The sequence below is a fragment of the Symphalangus syndactylus genome, chromosome 1 (genome assembly GCF_028878055.3).
Source record: "Symphalangus syndactylus isolate Jambi chromosome 1, NHGRI_mSymSyn1-v2.1_pri, whole genome shotgun sequence".
Taxonomy (NCBI): domain Eukaryota; kingdom Metazoa; phylum Chordata; class Mammalia; order Primates; family Hylobatidae; genus Symphalangus; species Symphalangus syndactylus.
In genome coordinates, this window is record NC_072423.2 from 143,356,539 (window position 1) to 143,376,626 (window position 20,088).

The window sequence follows — 20,088 nt, forward strand, 5'->3', positions numbered from 1 at the left end:
GAGGCTTATGCCATCCTGCCATAGTCATCCATTAACTTGCTTCCCCAGTGGCTAATATCATGCGTATAAATTGACAGAAATCAGGAAGCCCAGAGTCATTCTAATTCTAAATTCCTCAGCAAACTGTTTTGGATTTTCCTTGGGATTTGGAAAATCTTTTGCTATGGCTCTGAGTTCAGCTTTTGACACAGGAGTAAAAGTAGTTACAGGAGCCAGACCTCCGTGTCCTGGCTGAGGGTCTAACTAAGCAAAGCATTAGCCTAACTTCCTTTCTGTCACATCATCCAGAGTGAAAGGGTAATTGTGCAAAAGGATTAAGATGACTGAACAAATGGGTTAGTGGATTCAGAATTATTAGAGGAGGATAAGCAGAGTAACACGTCACAGTGAAATCACTCCCTACACATAATTCATTTTATGTCTGTTGTCAATTCATTGCTTAAGCTTTTCATCTGTCGTCTTATTTGCCTTTAGCAAGGAATCTTTTGGAGAGGCAATTTTGGAATTAGGACTTTTAGAAGCCTCTATACAACAATCAAAAACTGCTTCCCATTGTTTCTGAGGCGTTTGGGATCCCTTCTTTTCTAATGTCCCCATAAACAATTTTATCTAGATTAAAACTTCTCCACTGTAACTTTAACTCTTCTCTGGTAAAGTGTAACCATTTCTCTAGAAAGGCATAGTTTCATGTTCATAATTTCTAAGCATAAAATTTGCTAGAGTTCTAGAAAGAGGGGTCCCAGAGTCTTTAGGTGTTAATGAACCCACAATACCCTATCTTCTAAACTTCACCTACCTGAGGCTGCCAACTGGACCCAGTCTAGTTACTGTCAAACATCTAGTTCGACCTCTGGATCCAGTAAAAAATAAAATTACTCGGCTGGGCGCGGTGGCTCACGCCTGTAATCCCAGTACTTTGGGAGGCCGAGGCAGGCGGATCACAAGGTCAGGAGATCGAGACCATTCTGGCTAATACAGTGAAACCCTGTCTCTACTAAAAATACAAAAAATTAGCTGGGCGTGGTGACACGCGTCTGTAATCCCAGTTACTCGGGAGGCTGAGGCAGGAGAATCAATTGAACCCAGGAGGCAGAGGTTGCAGTGAGCTGAGATCGCGCCACTGCACTCCAGCCTGGACGACAGAGCGAGACTCTGTCTCAAAAAATAAAATAAAATAAAATTACTCAAATAAACTCACAGAGCTCAGGACACAAACTGTGGAGCCTGAAATCCGAGAGGGACTTACCCAGGACCTCCAGATGCAGCGAGAAAGCAGTGAGCACAATGGACACCTTTTGCCTGGTTCCTCGATGCTTCCAGAGGCCACAGGGGGTCTCTTTCAAATCCTACTCTGACACCAAACTGTAAAAGACAAATCTGAGGCACAAAAAAATTTTAGAGTTTATTTGAGTAAGAAGCAATTCAGGAACTGGCAACACCAGACCAAAAGAGATTTAGTGTTCCACTGACAAAATATCAGAGGCAAGTATTTATTTGGAAAATCTGGAAGTAAAATAAATTATTTGCTTGGTTTGCAATTACAAAATTGTCTTTTATCAGGTACCTTCTCAGAAAGTCCCTAGTCACATATCCATATGTTAGCTGGCTACTTATGACCAGCTGGGGTTAAGCTTTGGTTCTAACATAAGCATTTATCAGAAATGACCCAAGTGAAGTTTCATTTATGTTTGCAGCTTAAGCAAGATTAATTACTTTAAAGGTTTTTGCTTTTCTCTGCTCAAGTATTTTTCAGACCTGTGCTTCACTTGAATTTTCATTTAGTACTATCATGAGTACAGATTTCCTAGTTTTTTTTATTCATTTTTTTAATCATTCACTGTATAAAGATTCTGTTGTCAAACTGTTTTATTTCCTATCCCAAGTGTAAACCTTTAAGTTTATTGAAAATTTGAAATATATTCGCAATATATTCTAAACAGTTGAGAAGAACAGGTAGTATAAAAGGATAAACAACGATTCATGTATCATTACCACTTCAGATCCGAACTTAAGATGAACTCTTTTTATCTCTTTGGTTCTCGAAATTATAAAACATAGAACAGCACGTGGGTTTTGAGTTGGTCATCTTAATTCACTATTACCCTTCTGCTAAAGTTTAAGTGTGAACTAGAAAAATGTTCCGACATGTTCTAAACCTAAACACAAAATGGTTTACATGTCGAGAATGCTAATCTGAAAATGAAATATGCACAGAAATGAAAAGTAAAAATATTTGGAAATGTAAATGATACATACATAGTCATTCACTAACACTGGAGATTCAGTATCAGGACTTCCAGCCAGAGAGCTTTCAGGAGTTTCCTGAGCAGATTTAACTTCTTTGACTCTAGGCACTAAGGGTTCCATTTCAGGTAAAGGTAACGGCAAAGGGTTAGGCTGTTGAGTTGAATCAACAGTAGCAGGTGAGTCCTTATGGGCAGCACTATTTAAAGGTTGCTCATTTTCCAAGATATTGAGGTAACAGGGTTTCACAGGAGAGTTATCTTGGTCATCTGTCATCAAAAGAAAGTCTTAACATTAGTGTAATGCAAAAAATGTTAAATTTTACTCTCTATTATACTAATAAAGACAATATGCCTGAATAAGAGCTATCAAGACATTTAAGACCAAAAAGAAAAGGCAACTACAAATTTTCCTTATCAATGATTTAGTTGATCAAAATCATCTGGCAGCATTTTAAGACTCAGATTCCTGAAATCCACTTGATTTCTAATTAGGACTTTCAGGAATAAGGCCTACAAATGGATATATTTTTTTAAAAAATCTCCCATATTTGTATCTAAAGATGCTCTTGACAGAATTTTTGTCTGTGCAGGTAAATATTTGTCACCTTTATTGTTTATAGAAACAAATTCTTATGTTTTCTACAAAGGATTTATAGGGAGAAGAAAAATATACATCAGGTCCAAAGTACTTTCAAACCAAGAATTTAGTGTTTTCTGTGATTGATTGCTTTTTTTTTTTAGCTTTTAAGCAAATAAAGGAAATTATCTTAAAATCAAAGACTTATTTAGATTTCTTACTTTTACTAGTGGCTTCTTGTTCCAATGGGACATTTTTGCTTTCTGCTGTCTTTTTAAAGTCATGTTGTAGGACCTAGAAGGGAAAAATGTTTTAATAGCAGGGCCTGAAATATATGGTCACTATAAAAGAGATGATTACTAGTGTGTAGTTTTTTTTTGTCCAACCCAAGACCTTCATACAAAGAAATTTAAAAGTATCTTCTAAAACTATTTCAAGGAGGTGGCTTTCTTTGGTTGTGATTTCAGGATGGCTAAGTTAAAGGGTTTCCTTGTTGCATTAAAAACACACACACACACACAAAATAATACAACTGGAATAAACAGACTGCACTGTTCATTTTTTTTTCAGACTCTAAAAGACAATGCACACAAGGGAATGAAGGAGAAAGTGATGAGAGGAAGATGAACAAAGTAAATGCCTTCAGCAGGGCGAGGAAACAAAAACTGAGATTCACCTCATAACTGTAACAGATCTAGAAAGGAAGACACATGATGTTGGGGCAGGAGCTGGTGATGAAACGGTGGTGGTAGTTGTTTAAAACTGTTTAAGGAAAATGTCGCTATGTAGGTTCTCTCCTCCAACCTCAACAGAAAATGGCAGATTATATTTTAGAGAAATTAGTGAGCCCCAGACCTGGGGCCACTGGGAGTAGAGGTGGAGACACAAATGCGAGGACACAGTAAGTATCAGATTGGTGTAAAAGTAACTGTGGGTTTTGCTATTGAAAATAATGACCAAATCCACAATTACTTTTGCACCAACCTAAACAATAATCTAGTGCATGCCCGTATAACGGTGGGACCTCAGCCCCATTCCCAATCTAGCTTCAGAATACTAGCAGCCAAGCTTACATACTCCAGGCAGGAGGACAGAGCAGGACAGTGAAGGACCCTAATTTGGAGAATATAAACCATCTCAAAGAAAAGACCAACAGATACTGACATTTAGAAGTTTCTGGGAATATGCTGGCTGTCTCCCCAAATGCCCTACCTGCAGTGAAGCCCAAAAGAACCTTAACTTGCTTTTTGATGTATCATTGTTCAATATAAACAACCAAGGTTCAGCAGACATTTGAAAACAGAAGATAATGTTTCTGTGAAATAAGAGGGCACTATAAAAAAGTTACAATCAGAAAAAAAGAAAATGTTCAGAAGGTAAAAATATGACAGCTGAAATAAAAATAATTTCATACAAGTGTTAAAGTCAAAGAAAATATCTCAAAGTAAAACCAAAAGGAAAAGAGGAGAAAATTAGAAGATCAATCCATGAGTACTAATAATATCTGATAATATTAATTACAGAAGGAGAGAAAATGGTGTGGCAGTAATAAAGAGAATTTAAAAATTTACCAACTTGAAAACAATCACTGAGTATCCACTGCAAATAATGAAAAAAGACCCCAACAAGGCACATCACAGTAAAATGTCAAACTCCAGAGGAAAAGATCTAGATTAGGGAGGAAAGTAACATATAAAAAAGTACCCCCTCATCCATAGAGTGTATGTTCCAAAACTGTGGATAGTACCAAACCCCATTTATACTGTTACTCCCCATACATACTTATCTATGATAAAGTTTAATTTATAAATTGAGCACAGTGAGAGATTAACAATAACTAATAATAAAACAGAACAATTCTCTTGTGCTTTGGGGCCATTAAGTCAAATAAGGGTTGTCTGAATACTGTGATACTGCAAGTCTATATCTGCTACCCTAGATGGCTATTAAGTGATTAACAAGCAGGTAGTGTATACAGTGTAGACATGCCGGACAATGTAATGATTCACAACCCAAATAGGAAGGAGCAGGCCGGTGTGAAATTTAATCACACCACTAAAAACAATGTATAAATTACTGGATGGGTGTGGTGGCTCATGTCTGTAATCCCAGAACTTTGGGAGGCTGAGGTGGGAGGATGGCTTGAGCTCAGGAGTTTGAGGCCATGAGCAGTGAGCTACAATTACACCACTGCACTCCAGCCCAGATGACTGAGCAAGACCCTGTCTCTAAAAAAAACATAAAAAAAAAATGGTATTTCAGATTTTAATAAGCATATTAATGAGGCTTGCATTCATGAAAGCTGAAAATTTAGAAGGATCTACTTTGATTAGTTAAAATAAGGCCGATGGAAGCGTGTCAGTCAATACGGGAATACCTGTTCATCATGTTCATTTTCTTCGGTAGCTTCAGTGTTAGCCTGCAGAGAAGTCTGGACATCCACAGGGCCTTCTTCAAATTCTTCCATTTCTTCATCCTCATTTTCATCTTCTCCACTTCCATAATTAGTTAAAGCCTGAGTTTCCGCTTTAGACAAATCTAAGTTGATTAATACACAATTTTTAGTAAATTTCAGCACATAATCTTAACAATAGCTACCACTTATTGCATTCCTGCATGGCACAGATGCTTTATATACAGTATCTGAGATCCTCAAACAGTATGTATTAGAAAACTTACAATGCAGAAAGTCCAGATAATTTAGTCAGGGTCACAGTGAAATTCAAAATCAGAGTTCTTTGACACTTAATTCTACACTTGTTACACTCCACCAAACTGTTCCAATAAATGACCTACAAAAAACTAAAGTATAAAGATAGATAGTACAGAGCCTTTAAACTTACTGATAGACACTGGACATCCTTCACTTTCTTCATCTTCCTCTTGATCAGAAATATCAGATCTTACATTTTTGGGACCATCATACACCTCAGATGTTTGAGTCTGCTTAACTGTTTCAGTTTCATCCTTGTCCTAGACACAAAAATATTTGAGTAATTAATTCCTTAAAGTACATGTGTAAACGTATATAGTAAGTCTATCATATTAATAATGATCATTATCTAATAAAAAATACAAAGAACCGCGTGAACCCGGGAGGCGGAGCTTGCAGTGAGCCGAGATCGCGCCACTGCACTGCAGCTTGGGCGACAGAGTGAGACTCCGTCTCAAAAAAAAAAAAAAACAAAGAACCATTTTTGATAGTCTAGTTTTATCTTTAAAAGAAAAAAGTCTCAGAAAAAACGTCAAGGTCATTTGATGATATAGTCTGCTTTCAAACATTAACGTAAAAGCTGTTAAAATAATTTCATATTGTTTCAAAAGCATTATTTTTAGGCTTTTTTTTTTTTTTTGAGGCAGAGTCTTGCTCTGTTGAACAGGCTGGAATGCAATGGCATGATCTCGGCTCAATACCACCTCTGCCTCTCAGGTTCAAGCAATTCTCCTGCCTCAGCCTCCTGAATAACTGGGACTACAGGCACACGCTTGGCTAATTTTTGTATTTTTAGTAGGGACAGGGTTTCACCATGTTGGCCAGGCTAGTCTGGAACTCCTGACCTCGTGATCCACCTGCCTTGGCCTCCCAAAGTGCTGTGATTACAGGCATGAGCCACCGCACCCAGCCATATTTTTAGGCAAAAATTAATTAGCACATACTTTGTCTTCATCATCAATCTCTCCAGCAGGTGAGCCATGATCTTCAAGAATCCTTTTAGCCTTTAAAACAAATCAATTACACAGAATTTAGCAATATACTTAGACACATAATTTAGCAATTCTCATGTCTCAGCCTCCCAAAGTACTGGGATTATAGACCTGAGCCCGGCCTGTATTACTTTCTAATCATTTATTATAGTATCATGTTGTTTTATTTTCATCAAGCTCTTAGCAATGTCTGAAATTTATTTATATCCAGAAAATAAATATCATGAAAAGTGTGAAATGGATAGCCTGACTTCGTCTGCTTTAGATTTTAAGAAAGAAGAGCCATCTCTTTGTGTTTGCGTCTTGGCTTGTTTCCTTCTCATAAAAGAGGGTCAGGAAAAGGGTACACATCTAGGGAAAAGGCTTCCTGGTATGCCTCAAGTTGAGGCAGAACAGTCATCCAATCTCACATGTGATCAAAATCAATTTGACAAGGTAGAACAAACTACAGGGATGTAAAACCAAAGCCCTAACTAACAAGCATTTGTGTTGACTGGGAGTGACCTCTGGGTAATGCATATTCTCGAACAATCTATAGGGATCGATAACAGCCATGGCAGGCAGCTGGCACTGGCCCCGGACCAGATCCCAGTCTTTCTCTCATCTTTCAAGACCTGAATACAGGACAATAATGTGAACTGGTTATCTGCCAATGTACCTTTAACATCAATTCCTGTCTGCATTCCTGATCTTTAGCAACTGCTGTTAGTCCTCACATTCCACAAGTGACTAGCATATGTAATGACTTACAATGTGATTAACTGGTATTACTAAAAACAACTACTTTTGCTGAGGTAAAATGTGATTTCGGTTAATAACAATGATCAAGAACTGTATTTATGTGCCAATTATCCTAAAATCAAAATGAATGTTATTTACCTCTTTGGCATAAGACTGTATCACTCCAGCTGCTTCTATTTTCCTTTTGCATCTCTGTTTAACAGTTACACTATTATTATCCAAATCTTGCATAAGCTTAAAGAAAGCCAATTCATTGAACAACACTTCAGATATCTCTACAAGAAGATCTTCTCCACAGTCTTTCAGTTTTCTGCCAGCAAATTTTGCCAGTGAGTCCTATTCAAAGATAAACCAAATAATTTTTAAAGATAGTAAACTTCAATTATAGAATACCATTAAGTATTGAAAAACTTAAAACTAATGTTTATGATTAATGAGGAAAGATAGGTTAGTATTACTAAAGAATACTGCTATATTAATAAGTAGGAATCTTGCTAGTCCTGCTTAAAGAGTATATACAAGGGAAGGACATATATGGTCATCTATATTTAGTCCCTATTTGATGTAACTGCTGGGCACAAATGAATTCAGACAGGGATTTCTAATACCAGAAAGTTCCCTGACAGTATAGGAGATACGATATATACTACAATAATAAATAGTAAGTGCTATGAAAGGAAAAGACAAAATCTTCCACCTCTAAATGTACCATTAGAATACTTTTAAAGCTTCCGCCTTTACTTAAGACAACCATTCTAATTTAAATTTTTCTTCAAAAGTAAACTTTAGTTCTATTCAAGTTGATATATAGGATCATGTAAAAGAAAATAGGATTTCAAGACCCTTTACATTTATTATGTCAAGGAGGAAGTTAAGCCCTGGCAACTTGAACGCTGGTGATTTCTCCTTCTTAGACAATACATTAACTCTCTTCCTCATTGTTCTTGTTCTGTAAATGACTAGGAAAGATCAGAGACCAGACCTCCTGCCTTCCAACCACTGATGTTTGTTACAGATTAACTGCCTCCTTTACTGTCCTGTACCTAAGTCAAATCAGGTGGCAGAAAAGACTCATCTTCAACCTTATCTGAAAGAAAAACATCACCTCAACTAATTAGACTGTTGTAACTATGCATTAAAGCCTTATATAGAAAGATGGTGAAATTCTGTTAAGCTTCCCTAAACTCTGTCCACATAAATTAGCAGTCCCCAACATTTCTGGCACCAGGACCTGGTTTCACAGAAGACAATTTTTCCCCCAACCTATAGCTGGGGGAAGGTTTTGGAATGATTCAAGCACATTACATTAACTGTGCCCTTTATGACACTGTAACATATAGTGAAATAATTATACAACTCACCATAATGTACAATCAGTGGGAGCCCTGAGCTTATTTTCCTGAAACTAGATGGTCTCATCTGGGGGTGATGGGAGATAGTGACAGGTCAGGAATTAGATTCTCATAAGGACCATGTAACCTAGATCCCTCACATGTGCAGTTAACAGTGGGGTTGACACTCCTATGAGAACCTAATGCTGCTGCTGATCTGACAGGAGGTGGAGCTCAGGCGGTAATGAGAGCCATGGGGAGGGACTGTAAGTACAGATGAAGCTTTGCTCACTCGCCTGCTGCTCACCAGCCTAGGGGATGGGGACCCCTGATATAAATGATCCCCAACTTCTGATGTCTTTCCTTGGAATCTGTGCTTCCCTGGCAGCTATCCCTCCAACACTATGCTTGAATAAACTCTCTTTAAAGTAGATTCTGACCCTTTTGATTATTTTAGGTTGAGAATCTTCACATAAGTAAGTATACTCTACACATTTTTAGTAAAACCACTCCTCTTTTTCTTTCTAAAATATGGACTACCCTATTTAGCAAACAGGCAAACAACTATGATGTTCAGTGCCTGCTCCTCTCCCCCACCAAAAGACTATCTTATCTAGTACAATTATGGTAAAAATGTACATATGCTGGGTGCTTTGTGGAAAAAACAATTCTTGAACGGGTTTCAGAAGGAAAAATGTAGAAGATGGTAATTTAAGCTCTAGCTCATAAAATTTTTTCAATACGCTGGGCAATATTTAACGTAAATTAACTTTTATTCTTCACGTATGTCATCTTGTGAAAAAATCAAGAATGGGATGAAAGAAAAGCAGTCAAACCTTAGACTGAGAAAAAAATCTTATTTCCAAATTAATGCTTTGGGATCTGTCCACAATTATCATAGAAGGCAAAAATGAGGAAGGGCTACATGGATCTTGACAAAAAATATTTAAGTTATAATTTCTCTTTTAGCCTTATTCTAAAATGGAGTTTCCTACAATGCACAATACCATCAATGTCTTATAGTCCTTAGAAATTATCTGTTAGTACTAATTACTACTAATGGGGCCAGGACAATTTATCCTTTAGTCTTAATACTAACAAAATGGAAAATTACAGTGATACAAATTTGCATCAAGCCCAGGGTTTAAAAAAAGTTGTGATTATCTAAAACCAGTTTAAACACAGAAATAAGAAACAAAGCCAAGTTTCGTAAGAAAATTTTGTAATAAAGATGAAAAGAAAAATGTATCACCTAATGTGGAGTAAAAATACACATCACTGAACTATCTCAATGGGAAAACATTCAGGTAAATATAAAGGTAAAGATGTTTGTCCTATGGAAAAAACAAGGTAATTTTATTAACACTAACATGGGATTTCTCAACCTTGGCACTATTGACATTTAGGGCCAGATAATACTTTGCTATGGGGGACTGTCCTGTGTATTGTCAAATGTTTATCAAGATTCTTCCTGGTCTCTACCCATTAGTTGCCAGTACCTGTCCTCCTTTCAGCCCTCCCTACTTTCTCCACACTACTTGCTGTGATAAACAAAATGGCTGCAGACACTGCTAAATGTCTCCTAGGAGGCAAATTCTCTCCCAATTACTGACTTACTATAATTTAAGCATACTGGTACACCCTAAAAAGTCTCTACAACCAGCTGGTCTCTGGCTTCTGAAATTTCCCAGATTAGTCAAATTACTTTAGCCAATTATTTTAGAAACAGTCACAGAATACTTTCTAAACATTTCAATCTCAAAATGTTTTCACTGAGGAGAAGATAAACCAAACCAGTAAAAGCTTATAAGAGACATGCCTCAGAGATGACAAAATTAAATGAAGATACAAACAGGACCTAATAATACAATATTATTTTAACCAAGTGACAACCTAAAAAGTATTAAAACATCATCCCAAAAGGACGCTAGATTGGATGTCCACCAGAATAAATTGTGTAATGCAAGAAAATGCCTCACCCACCCCCCGAAAAAAAACCATACCACACAGTATATATTGGTAAATCATACAAGTATAAACTCTTACCTGTAATATACTTCCAAGTTGTTTATGAAAGAACTTTACAAACTCTTTGCTCTCATCATTTTGCTGGGTAAGGGTCAAAACCATGCGCCTTACTGAAGTTAGAAGCTGCGAGGAGCATACTTCATCCATGTGCTCCTGAGAAAAATCCTAGTTGGTTAGAATATAAACTTACCTATTGTTTAAAAAAAGAAAATCAATCCATATAATATAAAATGTTAATTTTTAATTTTCTTGCATAGATGCTCGTCAATTTTCAGATGTCTGTTTAGAAATATCCATTCATAAGAAAAGCCAAACTCCTACTTTATTCATACATGTTGAGAGGTTTGGCAGTTTTGACCCATGAAAGCAGATGATGGCCAGTAAAAGAACTGGCTGATCCAGTACTTTTTGGCACTTTCTTTCCGTACCTTTCTGTACCTTAAGGAGAACTATTCATGCTAGTTTCCATTTTGCCAATCTTTGTTTTCAGTTCAGTTAATTTCAAATACTCTTACAAGCATACTCACCTTGTACCCAATTCCCTATTATTTTCTAACTCAGGGTTTCTCAACCTTGGCATTATTGACATCCTGTGCAATTGTAGGATATTTAGCATCATCCTGGCCTCTACCCACTAGATGCCAGTAACACCTCCTCCCTACACCACCTTGACAACTAAAAATATCTTTAGACATTCTGAAATGTCTTGAGGGTTAACATCATCCCCTAACTTTCTTAACAAATCACTTCAGTCAAGTGTCTCTTCTTAAACTTCCTTAACAAGCATGTGTGAGCTACAAAATAATATGAATCATGGTTAACTTTCTGAGGTTGAGTCCATAAATCATCGATATCAAGTAATCTCAAGGTTCTAATCCTTCTTACTCTACTAAATCCATTTAAGCAAATCCTATAACCTTTTCTCAGTTCAGTTTTCTCCCCCGCCATACAAATCTATAAAATAAGGGTGCTAAACTAGATGTTCAAGGTCCCATCTCAGACTTAAGGTCACTTAAAATAATGTATGTGTCAAGACAGGCGATTAAAAAAAAAACAAAAAAAACTGTCCCTGTCTTCAGAGAGTCAAATACCAGTGCAGGAGTCAGATATGTACATAAATAATCACTATAAGCTCCGTGCTGTCTGGTAGATAACACTTTTTTAACTGCAGGTATTCTTATTTATCACAAAATACAGTGGCTCACAGGAGACATCACTTACTGAATAAATAAATATTTTTAAAAAGCACCCACTAGGTGCTCTAAGGAGCTATAGGAGCATGCTGGAGGCAACAACAAATATTTCTGGAGAAATATTTCAGCCAGGCAGAAAAGAGTGAAAGTATTTTACATCTTGGATAGACAAGACAACTTGTACCAACGGCTAATATGTGAAAAAGTAACAGCAGATACGGAAAATGTTGAATAATGTGAAGTGAATGTACTTAGATGGAGAGTAGCTAGGGTGGGAAAGCACACCAGATCCAGCGATGAAGCCGCTTGAAAACTAAGGAGTTTGGGTAGGATACGGCTTAGTAAAAATGCACTTCATGCCTATTACGACAGGTAGTCTAAGCAAAAGGTAAGAATACGAATTAAGGTTATGCTACTAGAAAGAAGAAAGTGAAACTGATGACTCTAAGGAGAAGAATACATTTTTGACTCACTAGTGATGACATAAAGAGAGTCAAGAAGTCTAACTCAGGTGACTGGGTGTAAGGCTGCCTGGGTATAATTAACAAAGAAGTTCTACAGTCCTACAAAAAAAGTCAAGATGTGAAGTGAAATGAGACATCATAAATAGTTAAAATCAGATTATTAGTTCTACTCTGTTTACTGACCTCAGACACTTTTTGAAATGCTAAATTATTATTATTTCATTTCCTCATAAAATCACTTAGATCAGGGCTATACAAGTAAAGTGAGGAGGAACAATTTAGATTTTAAACAAGGTGACAAGGTAAGTTTGTGTTTTAGGTAACTCTAGATATGCTAGTAGCACTTAGAAGGTCAAGTGGAAAACCTATTAAATGAGTGTCACTAGCCACTTTAGCCAACTAAAATACCATCAATATTTCCTAATATCTTAGACATTTAAGAAAAATCACTTTAAAAAAATGTAATTCTTTTAAATTCAAGACTTTTTAAACATTTCACAAACTCAAGGTGATTTCTATTTCGCTGAAGTATTAAATATTTTATTGTATAACAGTTTCTGAGCAGACAGTATGTAACTTACGTAATTCTTCCATCAAATCAGACACAAAAAAGTAAAAACAATCAATTTCCTAACTGAAGGCTACACTCCCTAAGCATAAAGATAAATCATGTAGGCTTTTTTTTTTAACCCTTATAAAGTAACTGTACACATCAAATAAATATTACTACAAGTATACCTATTAGTTTTTAAAAGACATGTTTACAAGTATTTATTATACTATTAATGCTAAAATAAAAGTATAAAAGCAAAAAGGCAACACTTTAGGCCTAAGATGAAAGCAAGCAGTAACTAAGAAAATTTAAATCAATTCACTTGAGGCAATGGTTTCAAACTCTGAGATAAATATCTATATAAAAAATGTATATTCTTAAAATTTGTAAGTATATTCTTTTATGGAAGGTAAATATATACATACAAGTAACAGGAAATAAATTCACAGAACAGTTGGTAAAACTGATGTATTTATGCCTTATCCCTCAAATTCTTTTTATCCAGTATCTTAAGTACTTCTTGGCTATAGGTACTATGAGATACTATTCAAGGGGGGAGATATAAATAATTATGATCCTTTGTCATAAGTGCTATAATGAAGGCATGAATCCAGTATCTCAGTAACAGTGAAGCGACGCAGGAATTCTGCCTGTAAACACATGCAATAACATTTGGGCCGACTCCTGAAAAACAGGAGAAACTGACAGAGAAAGAGAAGGTCATCCTAGGTAAAGGACATAATGTAGGCGATGTGCCTTTTTCAATAATGTCAAGTAGGACACAAGGCTTAACAGGCCAGACCAAGCTGTAAAAGGTTTTGTGAGTGATATTGAACCTGGTCTTTTATTCTATGGGCCAGTTGTTTTCACACTTATAGTGTCTAAAGAGCTCAACTACAGTTGAGGGTTGAAGAGTCCAGTCATTTATTAATTCATTAATGTTTACTGAGTGTCTACAATATGCAAGTACTATTTTTGGACAGTGACCAAAAGAGATTAACATCTCAGACGTCAGGGATCTTGTATTTTAGCATGGAGAGGCAGACAAATATTACATAGGTTAAAGGTGGCGTGCAAGCACTATGGAGGTAAAGGAAAACAGGTAAAGGATAAGGGAGAGGTTTACTCAGCAAAAGTTGACATTTGACCAAACAGTTGAGTTCAAGAAAACAAGCCATGCAGGTAGATATCTGAAGGAAGAGCATTCCAGGCAGAAGTATTAGCAAGTGCCAAGGCCTTAGAAGCGCTAAAAACTCTAGTAGGAGAGTTGAAAGGTTAGAAGCAGCAGCAAAAGGACAGTAAGGCCATTTAGGAACTGTTGGAATTGCCCAGAAAAAGGCTAAGTATTTCTGTTTTTACTTGGAATAATCTGGACACTGGACACTATCAGCTGACTTTTTCCTCTCAGCTGTAAAGTCAGATACAGAGAAAGCTTTCTACAGGTGCTTTCTCAAAGATCTCTCTTCTCTCAAAACATTCCAAAAAAAAGCAATTACTTCTGCTGAGGGAAGAAATATAAGCACATTGGAAGCAATTGTCTGTGGTACATGGCTTACAAAGAAAAGTATGAGTACATTATAAGAAACTAGCCCAGTGACAATGTATTTTGTAGTTTACCGTATCTGGATGAAAAGAAAACAATTACTTTTCACTTCTAATTGTTAAAATTTCCATTTTAAATTAGAATGTAATGAGTGCCATCTCAGAAAGAAGTCCTGTCTTCCTATTCGATTTGTTGCACATGTCTCCATCTGCCCTGATCAATGTTACTAAATAAAATTAATAGTACTGCTTACCAGTCTGATACTATCAATGTTGATGGGAATATAAACTGGTTAGTTTCTCTGAAGGACAATTAGCTTGTCTAAAAAGCTTTAAAAATGTTTATGACCTTTGAACTAAAAATTTTATGTCTAAAGACTGTTTCCAAATAAACAAAAGTAAACAGATTATCTTCAATCATTGAAGAAGTGTTTGTAATAGTGGAAAAGAAACCAGAATAAACACAAATATTTAACAATAGGGACTGAAAAAATAATTAATAGAAAATTGTATTCTATGACTACTTGACCTCATAGCAGCCATCAACATAACTCCATGCAGTCCTTCTTGGTCAACTCTGGCTCTGCTTTTGTACAACTTACAAATGCTGAATCACCTGGTCCCACATCCCAATTGAAGGCCCCTTTCTATTCTCACATCAAATGCCCTGGCTTTAGGCAGCAGCTATATGCTATAATCTACCTTACGTCTATCTCCCCCTGTGCCTGGAATTAGCTGAGTAACCAAATGACTACTTGACCACTCTACGATTGCCTAAAAGACAGTTCAATTTTAAAGTCCAAAATAAAACTCTTGGCTGGCACGGTGGCTCGAGCCTATAATCCCAGCTACTTGGGAGCCTGAGGTGGGAGAATCACTTGAACCCAGAAGGCAGAGGTTGCAGTGAGCCGAGATCGCGCCACTGCATTCCCACCTGGGTGATAAGAGTGAGCCTCTGTCTCAAACCCCTCCGCCCCCCAAAAAAACAGAGCTCTTCATCTCCCCCTTCTCCCAAGCCTTCTTCATTTCAGTAAATCGTATTTCCTCCCAGCCAGTTTTCTCTATCTCTCGACACTCTAACCATTAGTAGGACCTACTGATTTCCTAACTATATCCCAATTATGTATTTATCACCACCCTTAGCTGCTATCATTTCTCTTCTGGTCTCACTGCACTCCTGACCCCCTTATAATCAATTTTCTAAAAACAAGCCAGACTTTGTTTCTCTGCTTAAAACCTTCCAGGAGTTTCCCTTCAAACTTTGAGAAAGTCAAAACTTCTGATCATGGCCTGTAATACTTTATACAATTAGCCCTTGCCTCCCTTTCAACTTAGTCTCATACAAATATCCTCCAACCATATAGGCTTTCCCTCTAGTTCCTTCAACATGCGAAGCTAATTCCTACCTTAAGGGCAGTGCACTGTCTGGAATGATCCTGGTTTACACTGGCTCCTTAGTTACATCTCTACTTAAATGTTCCCTCATGAGAAGCTTTCCCTCATCATCCAATATAAAACAGACACCATCATATCGCCAAATTTTAATTCTGTGCATGGCCCGTATCATTAACTGATATACAGTTACTTGTATGTCTTTTATTTACTTATGTTATTTCAGAGAGTATTCCCACTCTAGCATGCAAGCTCCATGAGAGCAAAGGCCTTGTTCACTGTTAGGTCTGCCAAACCTGGCATTAAGTAGGCATTTTATAAATATTTTGGAATGAATGTTGTGGAACCATTAAAAAAAAAAGGCAGGGGTGGAGCAAGATGTCAGAACAGAAGCCTGCACCAATCATCTTCCCCTTCTGGAACACCAAATTTTAACAACTACACACAAAAAAAGCACCATTATATGAATAAAAACCAGGTGAGCAATCATGGTACCTGCTTTTAACTTTGTATTGCTGAAAGGGACACTGAAGAGGGTAGGAAAGACCATCTTGAATTGCTGACGCCACCCCTCCCCCAACCCCAGGCAGCACTGACTGCAGCAATCCAAGTGACTCCTTCTGCTTGAGGAGACGAGAGCAAGGAGTAAAAAGGACTTTGTGTTGCATCTTGGATACCAGCTCAGCCACAGCTACAACAGGGCACAGGGAGAGTCGTGAGGTCCCCATTCCAGGCCCCAACTCCAAGATAACATTTTTAGACACACTCTGGCCCAGAAGAAAGCCCACTGCCTTAAAGGGAAGGACTCAGTCCTGGAAGGATTAATCTTGGCTTAATCTTAACCTGCTGACTAAAGAGCCCTTGGGCCTTGAATAACTGACAGTGATACCCATGTAGTATGCCATGGGCCTTGGGTGAGACTCAGAGATGTTCTGGCTTCAGGTGAGATCCAACGTATACCGAGCTGTGATGGCTATGGTGATTCCTTCTGCTTGAGAAAAGGAGAGGAAAACGGGGACTTTGTCTTGCACCTTAAGTACCCAGTGCGATCACGGGGGTAGAGCACCAAGCAGGCTCCTGGGATCCACAATTCGAGAACTTGGCTCCTGGAAAGCATTTCTGGACCTGCCCTGGGCCAGAGGAGAGCCCACTGCCCTGAAGGGTGAGTCCCAGGCCTGGCAGCATTCATCACAAGCTGACTAAAATGCCCTTGGGCTTTAAATGAGTATTAGCAGAACTCATGGGCCAGTGGTCGTGGTGGTAGCCACCAGGAGAGACTCCTCTGCCTATGGAAAGCAGAGGTAAGACTGGGAAGGACTTTGTCTTGTGATTTAAAGGCCAGCTTAGCCACAGTAGGACAGAATACCAGATAGATTTCTAAGCTCAAGCACACTATCTGTGGACCCGTTAGGGACCTGGGGGAACTCACTGCCCTGAAGGGAAAGACACAAACCTGGCTGGCTTCCCCACCTGCTAATAAGTAGCAGTCCTAGGGCCTTGAGCGAATTTAGGCAAATTTAGGCGGTAGCCAGGTAGTGGTTACAGAGGGTCTTGGGCAAGCCCCAGTGCTGTGCTGTGCTGGTTTTAGGTATGACCCAGCACAGTCACAGTGGTAGTCACCAAAGGGCTGCCTCCATCACCCCATCTCCAGCTCCAGGCATTTCAGCACAGAGATTCCATTTATTTGAGAGAAAGTAAAGGAAGAGAACAGAAGTCTCCGCCTGGTAATTCAGAGAATTCTTCTGGATCTTATCCAAAATCACCAAAGTGGTATACCTCTATGAGTCTGCAAAAAGCACAGCGTTTTTGGACTTGGGACCCAAGTCCCTTTGAATATTTGGAAAGCTTTCCCAAGAAGAATGGGCACAAAGAAGCCCAGACTGTGAGGCCTACAAGAAATATGTAACTCTTCAATGCCCAGACACCGACAAACATCCACAAGCATAAAGACCATACAGAAAATCACAACCTCAACAAAGGGACCAAATAAGGCACCAGTGGCCAATCCTGGAGAAAGAGAGATATGTGACCTTTCAGACAGAGAATTCAAAATAGCTGTTTTGAGGAAAGAGAAATTCAAGATAACACAGGAAGGGAATTCAGATTTTTTTTTTTTTTTTTTTTTTTTTTTTTTTCAGATGGAGCCTTGCTCTGTCACCTAGGCTAGAGTGCGGTGGCACAATCTCGGCTCACCGCAACCTCCACCTCCCAGGTTCAAGCAGTTCTCCTGCCTCAGCCTCCCAAGTAGCTGTCATTATAGGTGCGTACCACCATGTCCAGCTATTTTTTTTTTTTTTTTTGTATGTTGTAGAAGAGGCGGGGTTTCACCGTGTTGGCCAGGCTGGTCTCAAACTCCTGACCTCAAGTCATCACCCGCCTCAGCCTCCCAAAGTGCTGGGATCACAGGTGTGAGCCATAGCACCTGGCTGGGAATTCACAATTCTATATTCATAGATAAATTTAATAAACGGATTGAAATAATTTAAAAGAATTAAGCAGAAATTCTAGAGCTGAAAAACACAACTGACATACTAAAGAATGCATCAATCTCTTAATAGAATTGATCAAGCTAAAGAATTAGGTTGAAGACAGGCTCTTTCAAAACACACAACTTGAGGAGACGAAAAAAAAAGTAAAACACAATAAAGCACACCTACAGGATCTGGAAAATAACCTCAATAGGACAAATCTAAGTTATTGGCCTTAAAGAGGGGGTAGAGAGAGACAGAGAAAGCTTAACAACATTCAAGTACAAGAAGGTTACAGAAAACCAAGATAGTTTAATCCAAATAAGACTATCTCAAGGCATTTAATAATCAAACTCCCAAACATCAAGGATAAAGAAAGGACCCTAAAAGCAGCAAGAGAAAAGAAACATATAACATATAATGGGGTTCCAATATATCTGGCAGTAGACTTGTCACTAGAATCCTTACAGGTCAGCAGAGAATGTCATGACATATTTCAAGTGCTGAAGGAAGAAAACTTTTACCCTAGAATAGTATGTCCAGCAAAAATATCCTTCAAACATGAAGGAGAAATACTTTACCAGACAAAAGCTGAGGGATTTCATCAACACCAGACCTGTCTGACAAGAAATACTAAATACTTTATTTCCATCTAAAAGAAGACATTAATGAGCAACATCATCTGAAGGTACAAAATTCACGGCTAATAGAAAGTACACAGAATATTATAACACTCTAATTGTGGTGTGTAAACTACTCTTAAGTGGAAAGACAAAATGATGAACCAATCAAAAATAGTAACTACAACAACTTTTCAAGACATGGTACAATAAGATATAAACAGAAACAACAAAAAGTTAAAAAGCAGGGGAACAAAGTTAACATTTGCATAAGTTTTCATTTTGTTTCCTTGTTTAGGTAATCAGTGTTATCAGTTTAAAATACTGAGTTATAAGAAAGCATTTGCAATCCTCATGGTAACCTGAAATCCAAAAACATACACATAACAGACACGAAAACAATGCATGTTAAAAAACAAGAAAAGCATGAGCAAACCAAACCCAAGATAGAAGAAATTAATAAGATCAAAGCAGAAATAAATGAAATTGAAATAAAATACAAAAGAGCAACGAAACAAAAAGTTGGTATTTTAAAAGATACATAAAATTGGCAAACCATTAATCAGACTAAGAAAAAAAGATAAAAAACCCAAATAATATCAGAGATGAAAAAGGAGACATTACAACCGAGACCTCGCAATTCAACAATACATTAAAAAGATGATCCATCATGACCAAGTGGGATTTATCCCAGGGATGCAAGGATGGTTCAACATAGGTAAATCAATCAATGTAATACATCATATCAACAGAATGAAGGACAAAACCCATATGATTTTAACTGATGCTGAAAAACTATTTGATAAAATTCAACATTCTTTCATGATAAAAGCCCTCAAAAAACTGGGTATAGAAGAAACATACCTCAACTTACTAGAAGCCACATACAACAGACCCAAAGCTAGTTTCATACTAAATGGGGAAACACTGAAAGCCATTCGTTTATGATCTGGAACACAACAAGGATGTCCACTTTCACCCCTGTTATTCAACAGAGTACTGGAAGTCCTAGCTAGAGTAATCAGACAAGAGAAAGAAATAAAGGGAATCTAAACTGGAAAGGAAGAATCAAATTACCCTTGTTTGTATATGATATATATATAATATTATACTTGGAAAAGCCTAGAGACTCCACAAGAATACTATTAGAACTGATCAACAAATTCAGTAAAGTTGCAGGATACAAAGTCAACACACAAAAATCAGTAGCATTTCTGTATGCCAGTAA

At 37.6% G+C, this 20,088-nt stretch overlaps 1 protein-coding gene across 48 annotated transcripts in view; it reads right to left on the reverse strand.

Annotated features, from left to right (window-relative positions):
* Positions 1–20,088, reverse strand: part of PCM1 (pericentriolar material 1) — a 106,819-nt gene that overhangs the window by 12,786 nt on the left and 73,945 nt on the right. For 30 of the 48 annotated variants that reach the window (XM_063612965.1, XM_063612931.1, XM_055286863.2 and 27 more), the window contains 7 exons: positions 10,647–10,781; positions 7,408–7,605; positions 6,481–6,540; positions 5,667–5,796; positions 5,201–5,361; positions 3,045–3,117; positions 2,257–2,513 (listed from right to left, as the gene is read on the reverse strand). In XM_063612965.1, coding sequence (XP_063469035.1) covers positions 2,257–2,513; positions 3,045–3,117; positions 5,201–5,361; positions 5,667–5,796; positions 6,481–6,540; positions 7,408–7,605; positions 10,647–10,781 — 1,014 coding nt within the window. Of the gene's footprint in view, positions 1–1,246; positions 1,378–2,256; positions 2,514–3,044; positions 3,118–5,200; positions 5,362–5,666; positions 5,797–6,480; positions 6,541–7,407; positions 7,606–10,646; positions 10,794–20,088 lie in introns of all 48 variants that reach the window. The other 18 variants (XM_055286821.2, XM_055286811.2, XM_055286831.2 and 15 more) reach the window with 4 other exon arrangements.